The sequence below is a fragment of the Semicossyphus pulcher genome, unplaced genomic scaffold (genome assembly GCF_022749685.1).
Source record: "Semicossyphus pulcher isolate SPU_LCO1_2020_fin unplaced genomic scaffold, fSemPul1.0.p SCAF_5, whole genome shotgun sequence".
Classification (NCBI taxonomy): domain Eukaryota; kingdom Metazoa; phylum Chordata; class Actinopteri; order Labriformes; family Labridae; genus Semicossyphus; species Semicossyphus pulcher.
In genome coordinates, this window is record NW_027211726.1 from 19,378,430 (window position 1) to 19,400,368 (window position 21,939).

At 42.0% G+C, this 21,939-nt stretch overlaps 3 protein-coding genes across 3 annotated transcripts; 2 read left to right on the top strand and 1 right to left on the bottom strand.

The window, feature by feature from the left end:
- Positions 1–6,781: 6,781 nt before the first annotated feature.
- LOC138609122 (proline-rich protein 15-like) lies at positions 6,782–8,789 on the top strand. Its single transcript, XM_069681753.1, has 2 exons — positions 6,782–7,091; positions 7,552–8,789. Exon 2 carries the CDS (start codon positions 7,568–7,570, stop codon positions 7,937–7,939), a length of 372 nt encoding a protein of 123 aa, XP_069537854.1. The 5' UTR covers positions 6,782–7,091; positions 7,552–7,567; the 3' UTR covers positions 7,940–8,789.
- Positions 8,790–10,231: 1,442 nt separating this feature from the next.
- Positions 10,232–18,101, top strand: wipf3 (WAS/WASL interacting protein family member 3). The gene is made up of 8 exons (XM_069681743.1): positions 10,232–10,433; positions 12,649–12,761; positions 13,165–13,312; positions 14,344–14,487; positions 14,594–15,307; positions 16,623–16,760; positions 16,864–16,968; positions 17,059–18,101. Exons 2-8 carry the CDS (start codon positions 12,666–12,668, stop codon positions 17,097–17,099), a joined length of 1,386 nt encoding a protein of 461 aa, XP_069537844.1. The 5' UTR covers positions 10,232–10,433; positions 12,649–12,665; the 3' UTR covers positions 17,100–18,101.
- A 1,203-nt stretch (positions 18,102–19,304) lies between these two features.
- On the bottom strand, positions 19,305–21,854 carry LOC138609204 (peptidyl-prolyl cis-trans isomerase FKBP14-like). Its single transcript, XM_069681841.1, has 4 exons — positions 21,561–21,854; positions 20,416–20,567; positions 19,813–19,940; positions 19,305–19,615 (listed from the first exon to the last, which is right to left on the bottom strand). The coding sequence occupies exons 1-4, from the start codon at positions 21,752–21,754 to the stop codon at positions 19,457–19,459; spliced, it is 633 nt and encodes a 210-aa protein (XP_069537942.1). The 5' UTR covers positions 21,755–21,854; the 3' UTR covers positions 19,305–19,456.
- Positions 21,855–21,939: the final 85 nt, after the last annotated feature.

The window sequence follows — 21,939 nt, forward strand, 5'->3', positions numbered from 1 at the left end:
GAAAAAGAGGCTCAGTTGAACTGCCAGCTCTGGCAACAAATATTAAACTATTAATTATTTATTATCACCAAGTAAACGGCTGGTAATGGCTACATTTGGCTCCCTCTGGTGGTCAAATAGTAGAAAACACTGCAAGGTGACAGGACACTTGTTCGCTCATATTTAAATAAGTGTAAATAACAGAGTTCACACTCAAGCCTCCTTTAGTCACAGATATAGAGACACTTAATTCTTAAATAGTGATTCACTGTAACTTAGTGTGCAGACAGAGTGTTTTTAGATACATCAAAATGTATATTACACTCGCTGTGACTGTGAACTTAAGAGCGCTGCATTAAAGGCTAAAGCAACAGTGAATAAAACATGTCACACAGGACGGTTTAAAGGGAAGCAACACTTTTTGAAAATATGCCTTTAACTAAAAAATGGTAAATGGACTGTACATAAATAGCGCTTTTCTAGTCTTGCAACCTACATGTAACCTACATTTTACACTACGTCACATTCACCCATTTACACACACATTCATACACTGATGGAAGAGGCAGTTACCTAAAGTGCCCAACTGTCAATCAGTTATCACATTCATACCGTTAGCTATTCCACCGGGAGCAATGTGGAGTTCAGTGTCTTGCAAAGGACCTGATGGAGAATCCTGAGGTTGCCTTGTTGGCCTGCAGCCTCATAGCCACAGAGGTCGTCAACCACCTCAGACCTTCTGTGAGCTTTGCAGCCGACACCAAGCCTGGGCATGAGACTCCACTCAGTGTGAACGTCCCCATCAGACGAGAGGAGCCAGAGCCAGAGCCGACCCAGCCCGAGCCAGAACCAGAACCAGAGCAAGAACCAGAGCGAGAACACTTTGGACACTTTGACATGTAGACTGAGGGAGCAGGGGATCAAATCTCCAACCTTCTGACTGAAAGATGACCGACTCTGCCACTGCTGAGCTACAGCCTCCACCAAAAATCTAAACTATTAAATAATAACAACTGGACACTTAATATCTACTAAAATAAGCTTTTATTTTAGTTTCTGTAACATATAGATACATTTCATAGCATTTTGTAGCCTCAATTACGCCGGAAACATAATGCATGACAAGTTGTCAAAAAAGCAACTTGACGGAATGATTGTGGGTATTTCAGTGGTTAAATTTATTTTTAAATGGTCAACTAAATTGGTCAGGACTCTGTAGTGGATGCAGGTCTTTTTTGAGATGTTTTGTTTGTATCTACTGTTATAAGAAAAAAACATTAGCACTAGTAAAAAAGGAGAACAATGCTAACAGTTTTCAAAGGTTATCTTTAGGTGCAGCGGTGTGATTTAAAGTCAAGGGTTTTGTTGTCCATAAAAGGTCCTCAGTATATTTCATGTCAAATAAGTCAACCAAATCGTGCGTATATGCGTACATGTCTTCTTCTGTTTGTCCATCTCTTTATACGAAATACAAAACAAATTGTTCAATAAAAATAGAAATAAAAGGCCGGTAAAAGTCACATTCCTTTCTGCATTCCTGAAGGTTTCATCTTCAGCGTCTGACGCTGTAATCACAGCTGAGTTTCTGCTACTGTACTCACAGTTTAATAATCCAGCAGAAGAAAACCGGCCAAACAATACAATCCTCAAATCGAGCACACAATGCAATACATCGAAACTCATTCCATTCACAAGCACAGACCTCGGCCTGCTCCACCCAAAAGCTCTGCGAGAGACAGCTGATTATTTGTTTAAGTCGTTCACTTCATTCTGTTTTAATCTGATAACCCTCTGTGGTGAGCGGGGACATCCGTTTGTGAGGTAAACAACTTTTAAAGGGCGCATAATCGTTCGTGCTGGTCAGTCAACCAGCTCTGTGCTTGTGTTTTATGACACTCTTAGATACAGTAGCCACTTACTTCCTCTGAGAGCTTTCTCAGCTGACTCTACCAGTCCGACTGGCTGCCTTCCTGCTCTTTTTCCCATGGTTAGCACACCTCGACTCGACCTGTTGTTCAGAACTGCACGCTGTCAAACTGAGATTTTGTGGTTTAGTACTTCACAAAGGCGTCGCTGGAGTCATACGTACACGGCACATGAGTGATGCAAGCACATTTCCGTCATCACACACCAAAACACAAGCGTAGACGGGTGCACGTAGTTCAAACAGAAGTATTTATGCATGGTTGAATGAGTCACAGAGAGTTGGAAATAGCCGCAAAGAAAAGATAAAAATAACCACCCTTTAATAGCCTTATTAAGATGATTAATGACCTCATTAATAAATAATAATAAAAAAATATAATTGGTTAAATAATTGTTAATTCATGCAGTTTGTAATGGGAGACCATTACCGAGACAATAACAAATACAGGTGGAGGGTATTACCTAATAATGCAATCCCCAGGCATTGTTTCAATGTTACATCTATAACGTCACTTAATTTTTTTACACACATTCTCCACATACCTGTCTCTCTCAGTCTCAATGGGCAAATGCTCCAATTTCAGCCCCACAGGAAATCCTTCAGTCGCAGTTGGAACATGTTCAATGAGAGATATGCTCTCGGGGCGGAGATGTTTATAGTGCAGCTTTATCTGCAACATCTCTGCATGGATGTCTTCTTTATCTCTTCTGGAGGAAGTTAATGATCAACTTTCAGTGAGACTACCTGTGGTTTATGGAGAGGAAAGCAGATTGGGAGATATGGGATAGAGAGTTAAAGAGAGGCAGAACAAAACTGAAACTTAGATGCTGTTTCAGACAGTAAAAGTTGTATCCATGTTGTTTGTAGATGAGTAGAAAATATGGAGTGTTGAATTATTAATCACTTATTTTGACTATTTTGATACTTGTGTAAAAAGTTATATACAATTGGGTAGAGGTTACATGTATTTATCATTTTTATCAGAGATCAGGAGAGCCAGAATAGACGGTTATTGACAGCGACAGATTAAAGCTGTCAGATCACAAAGTTCTTCACTTTAAGAATTCGCTATTTTTAGGGATTTAATTGGAATATATCTTTTTGTTTAAATACTGGCTGGAAAAAAATAGACATTATCTTGGGCTCTGATAAAACTGATTAATCCATTATCTATACTGCTTATCCTGTTAAGGGTGGCGGGGTGCTGGGGTCTGTCTCAGCTGTTATTAGGCGAGAGGCGGGGTCACACCCAGGACAGCCAGTCTCAGGGCTGACACATAAAAACAGACGACCTTACACACTGACACTCACACCTACAGGAAATTTAGAGTCACCAATTAGCTCATGAGCATGTCTTTGGACTGTGGGAGGAAGCCGGAGAACCCGGAGGGAACCCACGCATGCACAGGGAGAACATGCAAACTCCACACAGAACCGGGATTTGAACTACGAACCTTCTAGCTGTGAGGCGACAGCGCTAACCACTGTACCACCTTGCAGCCCCAGGGATAATCAAAAATCAAATACTACAGCAAAGTGGGGTCCTCGAACCATAGCCTGAGGGTCCGAGAAATAATCATAATAAATGTATAATAAATTATATAATTGTGCTGTATCATTAAAAACTGCATGTCTACAGATGACAACCATTTACGCCAATGAAACAAGCATATTGTGTCCATTACTCCCACCCACGTTGGCTTTGGACCAATAGAAACTGACATGATTGATACACATCAAGTCAATCTGTAATGACAAATGTTTTTCTGTTTATCACCATGAAACAGGTCTGAAGTATTTAGGTATTTAAGTTTTACAATACAAACAGTTCCAATGGAATTCAATTCCAATTTCAATTCTGCATTTCCTACTACATGCTTATATGCCAGGCAATGTGTGTGCACTGAAGTTCTTTAATCTGAGAATTTGATTAAAATGGAATATATCTTTATGTTTTAAACTTGTGTGGACAAACAAATTGATTGATATTTTCAGATATCTTACAAACCAAGCAGTTAAACCAACAATCAGAAAAGATACAACAACTTAACTGACAATGTAAATAATCATTAGCTGCAGCCCTAAAACTGCTAATCTGTGAGGTAATTTGCATCATCTTCAATATGTTTACATGCCTGGGAAAGTGTTTGCATGAGCGTGTTCATTGAATTCATACCTACCTGTATGTGTGCCCGTGTAGGATTAAGAACAATGTAAGACATCCCTCTGTGTGATGAAATGACTCCGTAGAGTTTCGACTGTGATGGGAGATAGAAGGAGAGGGAGTCCCTCAGGTATGCAGGCCACCGATGCTGAAGGAGAGAGAGAGAGAGAGAGAGAGAGGTGGCGCATTCCTGTTGCTACAACAACTTTTGCTCAACACTTTGCAGGAAGGAGACTGAAGGCATTCCCTGATTCCTCCCTCCGTTTCTGTTTGTTTTTCTCTGTTTTGGTGCTCAGACCGGGTCTTCCCTGTTGGCACAGACATGCATAGAAACTGTGTGGCAAGACATACCAAGAAAAAACGTCACATCTACGGGATGTGATTTCCTCAATGAGGAGAATCCAATGATACCTTGAAACTTGGCTTCCACACAATTGAAAGTCTAAGAATAAGATAAGATAAGATTCAGAATGTAGCTAGTTTTAGGGAGGCTTTAATTGTTGATATTAAATGTGGACAAATGTGATTATAGACATACGGTTTTGTTCTATTGCATCATTTTGTCCTGTAAGTTATGTTATATGGTAAGATAAACCTAAAAATGCAAACCACTTCTTGTTCACTGAAATACAAATTCAAACGCACTGTGCGACTGTTTAACTGGCTAAAACTCTTTAATAAAGCAGCCGTAATAAAAGGTTTATAAGTTGTGATACATAAGTTAAAAATAAATGAAAAGAAGGGCTGCACAGTGGTGCAGTGGTTAGCATTCTTGCCTCACAGCTAGAAGGTTCCTAGTTTTAGTCCTGGTTTGGACATAGGGGGCCTAACTGTGCATGTGTGGGTTCTCTCCAGGGACTCAGGCTTCCTCCCACAGTCCAAAGACATGCTTGTAAGGTTAATTGGTGATTCTAAATTGCCTGCAGGTGTGAATGTGAGCATGAATGGTTGTCTCTCTGTGTCAGCCCTGTGATTGACTGGTGATGAGTCCAGGGTGGACCCTGCCTCTTGCCCAATGACAGCTGGGATAGGCTCCAGCCTCTCTGTGACCCTGCACAGGATAAGCGATATAGATAATGGATGGATGGATGGATGGATGGAGAAAAAAAATTACTAACCTCCGACACAACACATGCTTTGTCCATGTAGCACCTTCAATGACCCATTCCAGAAAAGAGACTGAAAGACGTGTGGTCCAAGATAACGTGTTGGAAGACTCATACAGTTCATCTACCTAAGCAAATACAGAAATGTAACAGCGTTAGAATACTAATTTACAAGAAAAAAAAATACAATACGAATTCAGCTTAAGTAAAAGTATAATATTGTAAGCAAAATGTCCTAAAATTATTATTCCAAAGTAATGCATTATATCTGTATCATTTTATTTGGAGAAAAAAGTTATTAAGTTATTAGGTTACATAAAATAAGTCACTACTGACTTTAATTAAGTAGAGCACCTTATAATTGCACATAAGTAGGCCAAAGTACTTGATGTCCTTTTCGCTTTTACCACCACTGACTTGGTTGTTGTAATGACCTTCTACTAAGTAGCCTAATTATTAGCATATGACTACAACAGCCTTTTAATGAAAGACAAATGTGTACTCTTTATAACTCTTTTGTAAATTGCATTTTTAAAACGTAAAAAGTAGGTAAAAAGATATTTTTCTCAAACTGGCAACCCTGAAGTTATGGCTCATATCTGAACCACTGGGCATGTGCATACCCAATAATACACAGTGGTACCCACAAACTGATATACGCAGCTTACACAGTTTTCTAACTGTTTTAAGTGCAATTAAGAGATTAAACCTTAACAAAAACTTTAGTACCATCCGTCTATATATATATATACATATATATATATATATATACATACATATATATATATATACATACATATATATATCATATAAATATGTAGGCCTAAGCCTTGTGTTTTACAGATTATGTAGCATTTTCTGTACCAAATGCTCATCTAGACCATGGACCAAGTTTCTGGTCATGTGTTCTCCTAAAATACAAGGACTTACAGACAGACAGAGGGAATAAAAACTACATAAAACAATAAAGAAACTCTCAAAAGAGTTGGACTTGAGAGTGCGTCACGAGGACACGTAAAAGCATCCGGAAGCATCGCGTGTGACACCAAAGTACCCATGCAGGTGAACCTGGCGTCAGGCCAAATTGCTTCCCCACAGTTAATGTTAACTTACAACAGCAGCAATTGCAGGTCTTGTGCAGTAATGTCATTTCAGGAGACTTCTTCCTGTCGCGTGCTTACTCTGAAAATTTCAACACGGGGTCTCATTTGAAGCTAGCCTCACTGCATGCTAACCTGTCCTGGCCGGTGTCTATTATTACGATTAACAACTACCACATTCCTCTCCTGGCATCACGATGTACAAGTCACTGTGGCCTAAACTACTGGGCGTCCAAAAACTGGTGCGTAATTTGGCTCCCTGGCTTGGGTTGGGTTCAGCTGATACAAAGGACTCTTTTTTTTTTTTCATCTGTCACTGAAGAGGTGCATGCTCCCATGGGGTATGTTACCAAGCAACCACTAAACCCCGCCCACTATCACAGTGTATTCACCTGAGCGGGGCGTCACGTGACAGACCCCGGGCCTTCATCCAATCAGGAGTCAGGACAGGTGCTTGGAAAGGAGAGTTTCGGAGGCGGAAACCTGCTGGTTCAGTAGACGAAAGCTGTTCCTTATAAATGTGTCAATTCATTTGTACTTTTCTCAAGAGTCGACGAAGAAGAGTAGAGACATTTGATGAAAGAGAAGAAGAGAAAAATAATCTTTTTGGAGGTGGGGGATGTAAGGAGGGAGGACACCTGGCTCGCGCTTGTAATGGATATTGCGGCGACCCTTTGAAGGACTCCTCCACACACACTGAAGAAGAAGAAGAAGACACCCACCTGTCCTTCAGGTTTATACCTCAACGCAGGGAAGAGTGTTATACACTTCTCCTCGGGAACTTTGAAGTGTCCACAGCACCTATTGTAGCTCAGGTGAGTGTTCACGAGAGGGTTTTTGCACATTGTTCACCTGTGAATCACAGCTTGGGTTTGCTCTTCTGTTCTCACGACTCATTAAACCAGTTTTACAGAGGAGGTAAACATGGTTACACTGGTTATTTCGTAGGATTAGTTGGCCTCACCAGTGGAAAATGGTTCAGATTCAGATTTAGAGAGGGCAAATCATGGTATTCAAACTGAAAAATAGGACTTGTTGTGATTTGAGGATGAGGATGTGCAGTGTTTATTTGGGACAATAAGGTTTTATTGTTATATTTTATGAAACAAGACATAAAAGTGTAACAGATACATTGAGTAGGATGGTAAAGCAAACTAGGAGCCTGTTCAGAGCATATAGACAGGTGATAACATGGCCTAACAGATAAAATGATCACTTCACTAATACTAATGCAGAGGATAACATCTTAAAGTAATGATTTATTTCCTCTTCCAGTCCCCTCCAGTCCAAGATGACAGACAGGACCCCATGGTGGAAGGCATTCCTGCCAAAGAAGAAGACAGGAGGAAAGGACTCCACTTCAACCCACACCTTTGACCCCGACTTTGACCCCTTTGCACCAAGGCCCGAGAAGCCAAAAGACCTCAACAAAACCTCCGGAGACCAGTCTCAGCCGGACTCCAACAAGAGCTCCAGCCTCCTCAGCGACGAGACCTTCGACGACTCCCACCTGGAGTCGGTCTTCAACGAGCAGACGTGTCGCAGGAAGATGGCCGTGTCACGCTCGGGTCGGTACAAGGAGAAGAGGAGGGTGCGATCGAGCCTCCCCATACAGGAGAAAGAGACTGAGAAGGGGGCGACAGAGAAGGAGGAGAGGCGGTGAGGAGGAGGTGGTGATCAAAGACTTTACAAAGATGCTTGAAGTAAAGAAGAAGATGCCTCATTCCCTCGAGGCACACTAACATGTCTGCTGTGTGTTGGTGATGATGGTGACGTGACGATGAGAAGCAGCAGTACTGAAGGAATAAGTGCTTCAGGAAATGCTGCTGACATTTTTGTTGATGGACTTGTGCCAGAAGGCCACAAAGATTAATGACTTGAAAAAGGATTGTATTTGTTTTTCATGATGGTTATTGAACCATTTCACCAACCCAACAATCAAAGCTCAAAATAAGAGATACAGTTTTTTGCACTTAAAAGCTCATCATTGGACAAGTCACAAAATTACCCGCAACTTAAAAGAAAGCACAATCCCCCACAGCCATTTTCTGTCAATTTAAAGTGTGTTGTCAGACAAATCTTGTTTCTAAGATGTTTACATGATGCCTGTAATGATAATAATATATGTTTAATAATGAAGGATAAATATAACATTCCTTTTACAAATGCTTTTACATAAAACGCTGATTCTAAAGGGTTAGAAGGATGTTTATGAAGGTGTAACATGATTTCCTTATAATGTGTGAAAAAAATCAGTTGAAGATATTAAGGAAGCTTAAAGTCAGATGCACAAAACTTGCCAGCATAAAATACTTTAAATGAAGGATGAAATCCAGCATGTTGAAGACATAACAGGTTTTAAAAAAAACAAAGCTATGGACAATGAAGTAAGAAGCTAATTGTGTGATATCCAGCCACTGATGGAGTTTGCTTTTCAGGGCCTGCTGTATCTTGGACCACCTGTGAATACACAAATGAAGGCAAAATATGAGAATAAATCTGATAACTGCTACAAAGGATTGTACAAGTGTGTGTGCGCTTCATTATCTCCTTCAGTCACAGCATAATGGCTCATCTTGGATGGTGTAAGGTAAGCGTTGTTTTGTCCAGCTTTAGAGAATGGCCTTGAAAGCAACACTTATAGAAAGGAAATAAAGCATGGTTGAATTTAGGATTTCAAAACAAAACATTAGCTAAAGGTCAAAAGACTTCACTGTCGTCCTCTTGGGCGGCCATGTTGGTGCCCGATCATGGCCTAACTGGAAAAGGCGAGGAGAAGAAGATATAATTATCACATTGTCTGACAAAGGCAATTACAAGGAATTAAAGCCATTTATATTTAGCCTCTGCTATGTGTGTGTCAAAGCCAGGCCTAAATGACTCTGTCCCGTGGGTTAAAGGGAGGAGCACGCCTGTATCACTGCATTCCTGTGTCACTGTGGAGGATTGAGGTGTGTGAACATGCAGCTTTCATGTTTATATAACCAGGTTATTGTGACGGATGCTCCCTTTAAAAAATTAAATTTCATAATTTAAGTCAATTCAATGTAATACAATATTACCAAGATTAATCCTGGTACATAGATATGCATGTGTGTGTGTGTGTGTGTGTGTGTAAGTCAGTGTGTGTGAAAGACAGTTCAAGGTCTTTGTTCGTGTGTGTTTAAAGTTTGGTTTCTGTATGTGCGTACATCTGTTTTGTATATATTAGTGTTGTTTTTTTGAGTGTGTGTCTGTGTGTTTGTTGTTTGTGTGTGTGTGTGTTTGTGTCTGTGTTTCTCAGGTTCCACTGGCTGTCCTCGGGTCATAGCAAGGTCATCAATTTTGCTGCTATAAACTCATATTGTGGCCTTTCTCCTTGTAAATATGAGTTTCTTTATATCTGTTGTATTTTAAAACTTTTTTTTAGAAAGTCTAGCATTTTTTCACATCAGTATGTTCATTAATATGCAGTAAATAATACAGAAACAAAGTTCAAGGCACACGTTTGAATAAGGATGAATTGTCATGTCGTATTTTCACCACCAGGGGGCGGAAATGTACCATTTCACAGCCAGAGAAATAGATAAGAGAAGAAGTCAAAAATAGAAGAAAGAAGAAGGAAAACCCCGCCCAGTAAGATCTTGTTACAGAAAGAGACACTGGTACAGACTTCTTCGACCAGTTCTCATGCATGTTTCACAATGTTCATTCTATTCCAGGTGTAATTCAAGGTGAGGGAAAGTTTCCTCCGCATGAATCGAGGCAGTGACAAAGAGCCAATAAGCGCCCTTTCTCTCCCTCTCTTTCTCTCTCTCCATTGGTCCCGTGATGCGTTCAGGGCTGCGAGGTGTGGCCTCGCGCGTCTCGCCTCCTGCAGCGCGCGCTCATGGGAATAAACAGCCAGAGCCTTAAAGAGAGCCTTATTGTGCAGGACCACTGTCTCATGTTTTAGCGTTGCTGCTACGTGGACACAGTTAGGAAGTGAGAGTAAAACTTTCTGGAGATGTGTTTTGACGTTTACAGGAGCACATAGACTACGTCAGAAAAGTTGTGTCCTCATTTGACTAAAAATAACTTGGAAACTTTCTAACTGACCCGCTATGAGGCCAGTTAGCTTTGCTGCATCTCTCTGAAGGATTCCCTGCGAACAGGTGGATTCCAGATATTTCGTGAAGGTAAGAAAGACAAATTTACTTATCCATAAAAGGCACACTTGTTTGTTGTTGGAGGATATTACATTTCTCGCAAGATTTAGCGAAGAAAAGTGTAAATATGGGAAAGACAGACTCAGACAACTGTTTTCACAAGGTGAGAAGATGAGGATGTTTGTTTCAGCACCTTATATGCTAACTGTCCTTCCAAAGCCAAGACGCATCAATAATACCTGGTACCTTACTTTCAAGGCTTTTCTGTTTAAGGCGGTAGGTACTAAAATAAGTTACAGATACGTTTTTGTGTTATATCTGTGCAAGTTTAAGAGACACAAACATTATAATGATTGTTTTAAGTCCTGTGTTGTAGATATTGGGTTTCTTGTAGTTTTTTAGCTTCGACAAACCCACTATAATATGTGCAAAAAAAATAAAATAAATCAATAATAGCACTAAAATGGCAATTCTTTTTCCTTTAAAGCTCCTGTGAGGAACTTTTGGTTTGTGTTGATTTTGGCGCCCCCTGTGGACAAAGCCGTACCTCTCATCTCTTTGCTGATTTTGTCCTGTACATGCTGAAGTGGTGTTTTTAAAAAAAAATCTCATCCTCCTTTCTTTAACAGTCATATGTATCACTCACTTTAAATTTTGACCCTGGAAAATGTAAACAAAGGCAGCGTGCAGTTAATCGCTTCGTCTGACAACTACCCCCCGCCAGCTGTTTCAGGCATTGAAAATAACTATATAGAAATAATCAGTCATGTTGCTGATGATCTGGTTTGCTTTAGAAGCTCATATAGAGTCATCAGAATTAATTTCAGTCTGTTTCTTAACCAGCGAAAAAATCCTCACAGGAGCTTTAAACTGTATTTTCTTTCCTTTGCAACAAAAGCATCTGGATGAAAGTGACAGAATGAGTAAAAGTATCGTTATTACACCAAAGAAGATTATATATCATGTTTTATATCCTGGTATGCATGATTAAATTGAATATTACTTTCTTTGCAAAAACTAATTGGCAGACAAAAAAATGTCTAATGTGTTATCCTACAAAGTGTTTCCTTCTGAAGATGGGGATCCATTAGTTCCCTGTCAGATCTCACATGTGCAAACTGCTAAAAACATCATCAACAAAAATCCAAAATATGTATTTGGCATTTGGGAGGATGGAAGTGTGGCGTAAAAAGTACTGTCAACACCGATCACAGATTTGTAGCTCAAGAAAATTCATAGAGAAGAACACAGCTACAACCTGGCAATGATTATAGACGTCAGCAATACATCATAGCCTCAAGTCCTCCTTTGGGTCTCCATGGTTTCAATAGTTTCATGTATCAAACTTTCTTCAGCCTGCAGCAGCAGCTGCCTCTTCCAGCTGCTTGTGTGCAAATCTTCTTTGCTTGAGGAGAAACACGTCGTACTACAGGTCAAAGAGCAACTGGTGTGAGAGGTGCGTTACCCCTCAGTGTCCCACCTGTTCTTCTGCAAAGCTGAGCTAACAGTGTCCAGCTTTGCCCCCTTTAAATATCACGCTAGGGTGCTTGACACAGATATGAAGATAGAAATAGAAACAGAGGACAGTCTGCCAGATGCACAGACGGGGCATGACTGGACAAACACACACAGACACATAGAGATTCAACAGAAGCAGGTTGTCTTGTGTGTTTTATTGAATTGCCCAGGAGAAGCATGTGCAGATTCCTCCGGCTGTATTCTCACTCTGGAAGACAGCTCGTCAAGAATTTATGATGTCACCGAGTTTGGGTGGAGGTCTCAGTGACTGTCGCTGCGGATCACTTACTAACTGAGCTGCCAGATACATGTGGAGACTCAAACATGGCGACATAATCCTGGACGTGTTGCTGTTCCTGGACGACAAAACATCCTGTGTTAAGTGTGCGCTAAGAACAATATGTGTAGCATTTTCCTGTGGAGCTTCCTCAGTGTGTTTTCCATTCGCTCTACTGCAGTGAAGATCTAAGGGGTAGGGGTCCATTACTTTGCACACAACCAGCTCCATTGTTCCTCTCCCGAGTCTTGCAAACAGAGCATTGTGGGACGAAGAGGAGGATGGGGTCAGAGGGGAGGGAGGGATGTTTTAGATTTCTCTGGAGAGGATGGAGCGCTTACTGCTTCCTGTTTTGGTGAAAGAACTTCCTGTTCAGAGAAGAGGGTCGGAGGTCATCGAGTGTGGCCCTTAACACAGTAGCAACTTCTGACTGTAGGTTTGTTTCTGCAGGTTTCTGAGGCCTCAGCATGCCAGTCCCCCCTCCTCCTCCTCCTCCTCCTCCCCCTCCGCCCCCCATGGCTCCTCCCCCGCCGCCACCTCCGCCCAGCGCTGCCCTGCCACAGGTAAATGTGTTGTGTGAGCCTATTTCTCTCTCATGCAACTGTTAACGCTCGCTCGTGTCCTTCTCACTGACCGTCACCTGCAGGGTGTTTGCATTATTGATTGAGGGAACACACACACACATGCAGAGTAGTGCAGACGCTCAGTAGCAGCAGAGTGTTATGTTTCCACAGCAGGCGCACACACAGTGTCCTCATGTTAAATGAGTTGTTGCTGCCAGCATACAAGGCCACACCGCAGAGACACACAGTTTCAGGACACAACAATACACTGAAGCAGTAGTAATTCTCAATGTTGGCTACAGGAGAGAACCACAACCTCTCTAGGAATCTAATGTCTTTATATTTCTTCTCTGTCTGACCCCCAGTCCATAACCCGAGATAATTTGTCCTTTCTTGGTGACAGTGTCCGACAGAGCCTCCTAAGCTCCAGTCCAGTGGAGGTGGAGGAGGAGGAGGAGGTGGAAGGAATGCCCTGTTGGCCGACATCCAGAAAGGAGCCAGGCTCAGGAAAGTCACACAGGTCAACGACCGCAGTGCCCCTGATGTGGACAGTAAGAGCAACCTCCTTACAGTACAACCAGTATATACACTCAGTCTGTGTTAAGACACTAAATGCATCTAGTGTCACTATATTTCTCACCTTGAAGCTTAGAAGAAGAGGGTTTAATGGTGTGTGTTTGTGTGTTTAGATGCCATAGTGTGATCTATCAAGGTTAAACAAGTGTTTACAGTTTCACTGTGAGCTAGCTTTGAGCATTTCACACACAGCACTTCAGGAAGGAATGCCCTTTAGCAGATAAGGATGCAACCCAGAAAAGGAAACTACCAGCTGCTCACACAATAGACAAAACATACATTGTGTCAGGGGCAACTCAATAACATCTACACGAGAGTGTCATTGAGAAAATGTTTGACAGTTGGAATATGTTTAATTTAGTTAGTCAAGTAATTAGTTGAAGGAGCAATTGCCCCCTGGAAAAAGCCCCTGTCAGTCAAAGCTGCTGTTCGCTGTAATCGATAGAAGCAATAATGTTTGAAAAGTTTTAAAAAACAGCTCGTGGTTTCTAAGTTCCTACAACACCCAGCATGCATTGCGCCCCGCCCTCTGAAAGGAACGGCCCAGCGAGAGACGCTGGAGTGAGATGCTACCGTTTTCACTGCAGGCAATGGCTCAGAGCGGTACAGAATCTGAAACACGGTGGATCTTCTTAAAAATCTTCAGGTCTGCAGACTACATTTCAAACCTGACGATTTTGAACGAGACATGACATCGGAGGCGGGCGTCCTAGATTGAGGAAGTGTAGTTTAGCAAGCTCTCTGGCCTCCGCCTGATGACGCGTTTTACGTAGTCTGGCGGAGGTTTTCCTGGGCCTATAGGAGAAGCGGATAGCGTCCTCCAAAGGCACAGAGCCAAATGCAATTTTTTTCTAACATAATAGCATTAGCTTCCCATAACCCTTTAAGGTGACATGTGGCCATTGGGCTGAAAAAAAGGACTGTAGTTCTGTAGTAAGGATGCAGGTCATCGTGACCGTTGTTAATCATTTGTCATATACGTACGTGTACGTGTTTTGCTCCCCAGAACCCAAGGCTAGCCCTGGAGATGCTTCACAGGGCTCATCCGGAGGGACAGCACCCATGGGACCCCCTTTGGGTGGGCTCTTTGCTGGAGGGTTCCCCACTCTCAGGCCGATAGGACAGAGAGACTTAGCAGGCAAAACTCCAGGTTGGTGCAAAACGGATTTTTTCTAAATCGATGTTCTCTGAATCTTTTGGCCATCCAAGTGACTTACTCGTGTGTGTGTGTGTGTGTGTGTGTGTGTGTGTGTCAGTGTCACGCTCAAGCTCCTCCGCATCCCTGAAGCCCCTGTGGAACCCCCCCTCGCCGTCAGACATCAGCGGCGTCCCCGAGTCGCCCAGGACCGTCGAGCTCCGAAGCTCCGCCCACCGCCCGCTCGCACCCTCATCCTCTGCTCCTCCCTCCCCCTCACATGGCAGCAAACACCCTCCTCCTTTCCCTACTTCCTCTCCCCCTCCACCTCCACCTGCTCCTCCCTCCGCTCCTCCCCCGCCTCCCCCACCTCAAGCCTTTCAAGACCGTCCTGCCAACAGGCCTCCACCTCTCCCCTCCTGCCCTCCTCCTCCGCCTCCGTCCCAGGTCACCAAGCCCACCTGGCTCCCCATCCAGCACTCACACCACACCTCCATCCCCCAGCCCTCAACTCCTCCTCCTCCTCCTCCACCTTTCCAGTCTCCCTCTGCTGTGCCAGGCGATCGCTCCTCAGGGTGCTTCTACCCTCTGCCCCCCTCCCCGGTGCACTCTGAACCTTCCAGGTTCCCCATCCTGCGAGACAGCCCACTGGGACCTCCTCCGCCACCTCCTCCTCCCCCTCTGCCTGTTTCTTTTACTCCCAGCTGCCCGTCAACACTTCCACCTCCACCGCCAAAGGTGCCCCCAGTGCCCTCACCTACAATGCGCTCTCTTCCTCCGTCATACCCCTGCAATGCTCCGACCCGACGGCCGCCTGCTGTGCCAAGAAGTGCAGGTAGGCGAACACCAAGAAAGGAATAGTTGATTCTGAAAAGCCAAAAATGTTTTTGAACTGTTCACACCTCAGAGACTTATGGAGCCTGTCACCAGGGGTTGTAATCAGATACAGCTGTGTTTCAAGGGATGCGAAAGAACACCAAAATATTCAAAATCAATAGATATTATACATGATATTCCAATAATATACAGTATAATATTCAATTTAATATATTCTGGAGAAGACACAAACACACTTATCACTGAAAATCAACTTGCGGAGGTGATAAACAACTAAATACAGATGAGAGTTGCAGCAACAGCAAGACACAAAGTAATCTGTGGGAATCAGAACTGTTGTAGAGTTTACCATTACATGCTGTTTTTTATGCTAATTTTATGGAGTTCTTCTTATATGAATACCTATCAGTCCCTCCAGGAAGTTGCTGAGTTACGTTCTCGCGAATTCACGCAAATGACACAACCTCCATTGCCACAACTTTTTCTGAACCTTGCAATTTTTTTGGCCAATTGCCGTTACTATTTCTCTGCATGTTTTAAGTCATTTATTTCACCAAACTCAGTTCTTTTATATTTAGAATATTGATCCCCTGACGCGTTTTACTGTATTACCAATTTGTTACAGATCATCACTGATTTTAAATAATCATGGTACAGTAAGATAGCAAAGCCCTTGTAAAGGCCACAGCAGCAGAAATAACGAGGAGAACAGCGTAAATGTGTTAAATAACTTCTCCTTAGCACATATGGATAGCATTGAATGTGCACCTGCAGTACAAAATGAGACTTTCATGACTATTGACTCTTTTGTCATTACATTTTATTTAGAGTCCTGACGGGAAGTTTTGTGAGAAGACAAACAGCTCACTCAGCCAATACAATTAGAGCGTTTGTCCCAGTCGCTCACAGTGGATGTGTAATGTCTAACACAGGTACAATCACAGACAATGTCCGGAGAAATCCTGGAGAGACTGACTTATTGGCACTTTACTAAAAAACGCTGTATGCAGTATATAAACAGTACGTAAGCACTTGACTATATAATCATGAAAGGACAAACATAATCTTCCCCAACATGTTTTTGTGGTAAAAACAGCAGTAGAAATATGTGTAGTAATTGATGGTTGTGCTTTTTTACACCTGAAACATCCAAGTATAGGTTGTAAACTGTTGCAGCTAGTCATTAAAGTCAACAGGCTCTGTCATGTGTAACTCTTTTGTGTGTTTAAATGTTCTGGATGCATTTTTCATGTGTAAGACTTCTGATATCTTAGCCCCTCTGACCCCTCTGCCCTTGTCACCCATGGTAACAGGTGTGGGTCGGCTGGCTCCCCCCCCAGCTCCTCCTGCACGCTCCCCCTCTACCGAGCTGTCAAGCCGCATTCCTCCCCCTCCTCCGCCTCCTCCCCTGCTTCCGTCCAGCCTCAGGAACGGACACCTCCACAGCCTGGGTGAGCAGCGAAACAATAATCTATTTTTATTTACCTTCTTTACTTTCCTTTGAAAATGACAAAATGGCAGCATTTATTTCTATAATTCCACATCTCCTTTTAGCGGATGATTTTGAATCAAAGTTCCAGTTCCACCCTGTGGAGGACTTACCCCCGCCCGATGAATTCAAGCCTTTCCCTCGGATCTACCCCAGCAAAGAAAACAGAGGTAACAACACAGAGCACTGTTTATTTCTTCCTCCTGACTTCATTATCATCCATTAAGTTCCCTTTTTCTTCCTCTTTTCTTCTCTTACAGTCAACGCCATACCACCTGGGATGAGGACACACCTCAGATGAGTCAGGGCCTCACCCTCGTCTTCTCCCCCCCCACACACTCAGCAGTTACACTCAAGCCTCCTCCTCTGCACAGGACAGCAGCGGACTCATTTGGATGCAGAATATGTGTGTTTGTTTTTCGTGTATTTGTGTGTGCGTGTGTGTATATGTGAGTGTCAAACACGGTCCCGCCTTATTCTGACTATGTGACCTCTGACCTTTTCCAGTGTGGAATGTTTTGAATGTGTGTGAGGAGGAGGGCTCTCCCTACTCGTGCTCATGTACACACACACACTCCAGGGACAGTGTGGTCCAGCAGCTATATTTAACATGAGACCGTTAGCATGTCAGTATCTACATAAGGAGAAGAACTTTTTCTCTTTATCTTGAAGACATTTGTCAAAGATGGCGTGATCTTCCAGTTTATACAACAGCACTTTCAAAGTCGCCATTTAACCCTGAAACAAACACACAGTTTGGCGACTGTAAAGAACTTTTAAGATGATATGTACAAACTGTTGTTTAGCGAAACAACTGTAGAAGAGAACGCTCCAATATGCTCCAACAATCTTTTTCCTACATAATTTAAAATCTCCAAGCAATACAATCCTCTTACACTGGATCAGGGTTGACCTTTTAATCAACCGGCGCAGGGGGCTCAGTAAACCTCACCTCAAACTCGATGTGAAAACAGGTGAATACTTTGTAACCCCTCACTATGCTAACGTCCAGGATTCGAAAATCCATGTACATATTGTGGTGCTTTCTTGTGTTTATGTAATTGTCCATAGAAGTATTGATATAAAAAGGACTGATATTATAAGATAATGGGAATGCATCTGTTTTAAGTTACACAGAGGTGTTGTCTGCTAGGAATAGATCATGACTGAGGTGTACTGTAGTTTCCTTTCTCTCACTGTATTAATCAATACTAACACCTGTGATGACAGTGCCACCTGCTGGTTCAAAGATGTGACCACCAAATAAACCACAGTATTTTGTTTAGAGAGTCGTCACTTTATTCATCACATTGGTAGGAATGTATAAAGTAGCAGTCATTTGCATATTGAGTTATGTCTTGATGTATTTGCATTAAAGTCACGTAAAGCTACAGGAACAGGACAGTCTGGATTCTAGTCGGAGCTGTGGGAATATTTTTTAGGTTTAAAACTCACGTGGAATATTTCTAAACCGCCTCCAGCTCATTGTTAATAATAACAGCTACAGTAGATCGTACCATGTGTCTGGACTGTATCTTGCAGACAGAAACTGTCAGTGTTATTCAATTAAAAAGGTCTAAAAACTTTTAAACTACATATAAGTTTTTAAAGTTGCAGAACAGAGCTGAACTATATATCCTGTCAGTACTGTCATTATAATGCTTTCATGTGCAGATGTTTTGACCTGATAAACACAGGTGTCTCTAATAAGAAAAATAATGGCAAGATTCCATTATGTACGAATATTGTGCAAAATAAATTACTTGGGGCCCTTTAATTAAAAAGGAGCTTTTGTGTTATTAGTAGAACCTCCTTGGCCAAGTCATAATATCTGAAAAAAGCCAATTATACCCTTAAAATACCAAGTTTGCTGCTAAATGAATATAAGGTCACTCGCAAAGACTTGAAACACCGGGGCACTGGTTTAACTCAGTGAGTAGAGCAGGCGCCCTGTGTACAGAGGCAACAGTCCTCGATGCAGGCTCAAGTCCCGGTCTGCTGATCACTTGGTGCATGTCATCCCCCACTCTCTCCTCCGCACATTTCCTGTCTCTCTTCAGCTGTCTTGTCTAATAAAGGAAAAGCCACAAAAAAAAAAAGTCATACTGCCAGACGTATGTGGATAAATGCGTCCCAGACCACCCCCGTATGTGTCCTGAGTGATCGGCTCTGAATGCGTCTTCAATCCGTCCTGGGTGTGATCACACCTGTACTTAAGGCTGATCCGATCGCAAAAACCACATGTTGATACCAGGTCTGAACATCCCATTAAACTTGATTTAATTACTTTTTTTTAACTACTTTTGAGTATAATCTGCTTGCACCACAAACAACCAATCATGATAATTATCTTTATAAGGCAAAATAAAAGAAGAAGTGGAACCATTTTTCTCAAATGTACATGTGCCACTGATGGTTTTTAAGATTCATGTGGAAATAAACACAATTTCTTTAAGATTTGCTAAAGAAAAAAATCAGATTAAAACCTGTTGGCTTGAATCCCACCACTCAAATCCTCACACGGGACAAGTTTACATGTCACTCTTAAAACACTCTCATGTAACCTGGGAGAGTCTCTCCAAAGGACGACAAAGTCACCAAAGTATTTCCATCATTTACTTACAAAAAGAGAAAATGTGCATGAACGAGTGAGCGACTTTAAAGTTCATCGTGTTTGTAGGTAAACTCTCTGGAGGAAATGAAGCCGTCTTTGTTCTCGTCCTCTTTGGCGAAGATGTCGGACACCATGTTCTCATGGAGAGTGTCGTTTGGAGGGTAGCCATGACGCTCGAACTCTTTCCTCAGGTATTCTTTCACCTGGAAGAGGATGGGCGAGGGGGAGACATAATGAGTAACAGTGTTTGAGATAATTTATTCAGATGTATAATAAAATAAAAAAAGAGAACATTTACATACATCTATCATTTTTATTATGGCTAAATCATGCGTAGTTTTCCGACAACCTATGGCATGTTTGCGTAGGACATTATAAGCAACACAATCCTCGTCTTCACCTCGTTCTTTGAGAGCTTCCAGTCATCGTTCAGGTCCATCTCCTGGAACGACTCGTGTGACCTCGGTCCATTTCTGATCTCCAACACCTCGATTATGAAGGTCAGCGTGCTCTCAGGTGGGATCTTACCTGAGCATCAGCACAGTACAAGACGTCAACCAAATATCCAACTGGCTATCACCTGAGGTTTCTCTCAAGTAAACAAACATGCTGCTTTAAATTTTAAGTATTAAAGTTAGACGACATGGGAGGAAGAAAAAGCATGTAGCATTATTAGTCATATCAAGACATTTTGTCATGGCAGCGGTTAGAAAGGCAAACAGGATATAGTTGTTATTTGGGTGGTGTGTGCTTACCAGGACAAAGCACAGTATTGTTCACATGCTCCATGATGAGAAAAAAGTGGACTATTATCACTGAATGAAACCGTCATTCAGCGTGGGAGTCCTAGAGAGCCATTCAAAACAAGACAGACACATAAAACATGCATACATGCATAATATATACGTGATAAAACGTATATTAAAATCAGATCTGTATTACACATTTACTGTTTTTTCATGCAGTAAAACTTGCGTTGTGCACATGGATAAAGCCACAGTACCTTTCCCTTCCTTCCCGTAGGCCAGTGCTGGAGGCACGACGAGCTTCCTCTTCTCTCCAGAGCACATGTCCTGCAGGCCTTTATCCCAGCCTTTGATCACCTCTCTGATGCCAAGCGTGAACCACACTGCCTGCTTGTCACCATGAGTACGACTGGTGGACAGAAACAGACAAAGTGGTGAGTGGAGGGTTACAGGTCTGAAAGATATAATCTGACATATTCCCTTTATATAAGACAGTAACAACAGCAGGTAGTAAGAGTGGAAATTAGAGGTAACTTAACAGCTCTTTACTATGGGGCAAAGTCTGGCTGTCATTTCAACACTATGCAATGCAAATGGTATGTAATGATTATTTCTAATGATTTTAACCACAGTGTTTAATTTTGTTTAAAATCAAATACTGTCCAGGCTGTTTTTAGTGAGTATTATTACTAATATTATTAAGTTATAACCAGTATTAAGTATGAATTCAGTCAATGAAATCTGAGACTCATGTCAATCTAAAAAAAAGAAAAAAATCTTTATAATCTTACCATCAATTGTCTGATATTTAAATGACAGGAAATAAATAATAATCATAATCATCTACAGTACTCAACAAGATTACCAAAGGCATTCATAGGGACTATTCATTTAGTAGATTGAATTTAAGGTCTGATATATAAAATAAATGAAACTGTACACAGCGTTTTTGTTTGGATGTGCTTTTAAGTTATTAAATTAAATTTTTCTGATTTATTTTCTAATTATTTTAACAGTATAGAAAACAATTCCACTGGAAGGTATCATGAAGATTAGATACCACTATAAGTGAAAGAAATATGCTTTCTTGTTATTTAGGTGAACTGACCCTTTAAAACTTTATGTCACGTGACCCTCTCAGGAAGCGGCGTCACCTAGGAGACCTAACACGCGTGCACGAACATGAAAATGAGCCCGCTAAAAGGAATGTCATGTAATGTTTAGTCATAATGACTTTAATATGTCGAGCACCTTTTACATTTGTATGAGTGAAGATAACACACGTCTATATAAGCTTAATGTAGCCACCAGGAAGAATGTAGGATAACTTATTAGCCTATTAGCAACTACTACTGGCTCCTAGTAGTAGTATGGTAAAATACGTGTCAGTCACCAAACATACCTGGAGTGAAACATGGTCCCATTCTCGAGGTATCCCTCATGATGCACCAGCAGGATGTCCCCGTACTTAGACTTTCGGTGACAGAGGAAAGGTCTGTGCATGACTTCTATCTTCACCTCGGCTTCAGGCAGCTTCCCCCCGCTGACAGACAGCAGCAGGGAGGAGCAGAGCCAGCTCAGCACACTGAGCAACATGCTGCCACGCTACAACCTCCGGAGGAAACAGCAGGATAAACAGGCAAGCAAAACTTTTGAACAAATGTTTTGCAGGAGTGTAGTTGGTCCTCTACGTGGCAGTTTCATCATACATGTTGTTGCAGGAAGTCTTCTTCTGATTGGTCACGTTTCCTGTAGAGACCCCGCCCACAGACACTCCCCTC

What these genes read in the sequence shown, in the direction of transcription:
- LOC138609122 (XM_069681753.1), top strand. Translation starts at nt 7,568, where the DNA reads ATGACAGACAGGACCCCATGGTGGAAGGCATTCCTGCCAAAGAAGAAG.
- wipf3 (XM_069681743.1), top strand. Translation starts at nt 12,666, where the DNA reads ATGCCAGTCCCCCCTCCTCCTCCTCCTCCTCCTCCCCCTCCGCCCCCC. An exon ending in CTTAGCAGGCAAAACTCCAG is followed by an intron (nt 14,488 to 14,593) that starts GTTGGTGCAAAA and finishes TGTGTGTGTCAG; the next exon opens with TGTCACGCTCAAGCTCCTCC. An exon ending in TGCTGTGCCAAGAAGTGCAG is followed by an intron (nt 15,308 to 16,622) that starts GTAGGCGAACAC and finishes CCATGGTAACAG; the next exon opens with GTGTGGGTCGGCTGGCTCCC.
- LOC138609204 (XM_069681841.1), bottom strand. Translation starts at nt 21,754, where the DNA reads ATGTTGCTCAGTGTGCTGAGCTGGCTCTGCTCCTCCCTGCTGCTGTCT. An exon ending in CTACGGGAAGGAAGGGAAAG is followed by an intron (nt 19,941 to 20,415) that starts GTACTGTGGCTT and finishes GCTGATGCTCAG; the next exon opens with GTAAGATCCCACCTGAGAGC. An exon ending in GGAAGCTCTCAAAGAACGAG is followed by an intron (nt 19,616 to 19,812) that starts GTGAAGACGAGG and finishes ATCCTCTTCCAG; the next exon opens with GTGAAAGAATACCTGAGGAA.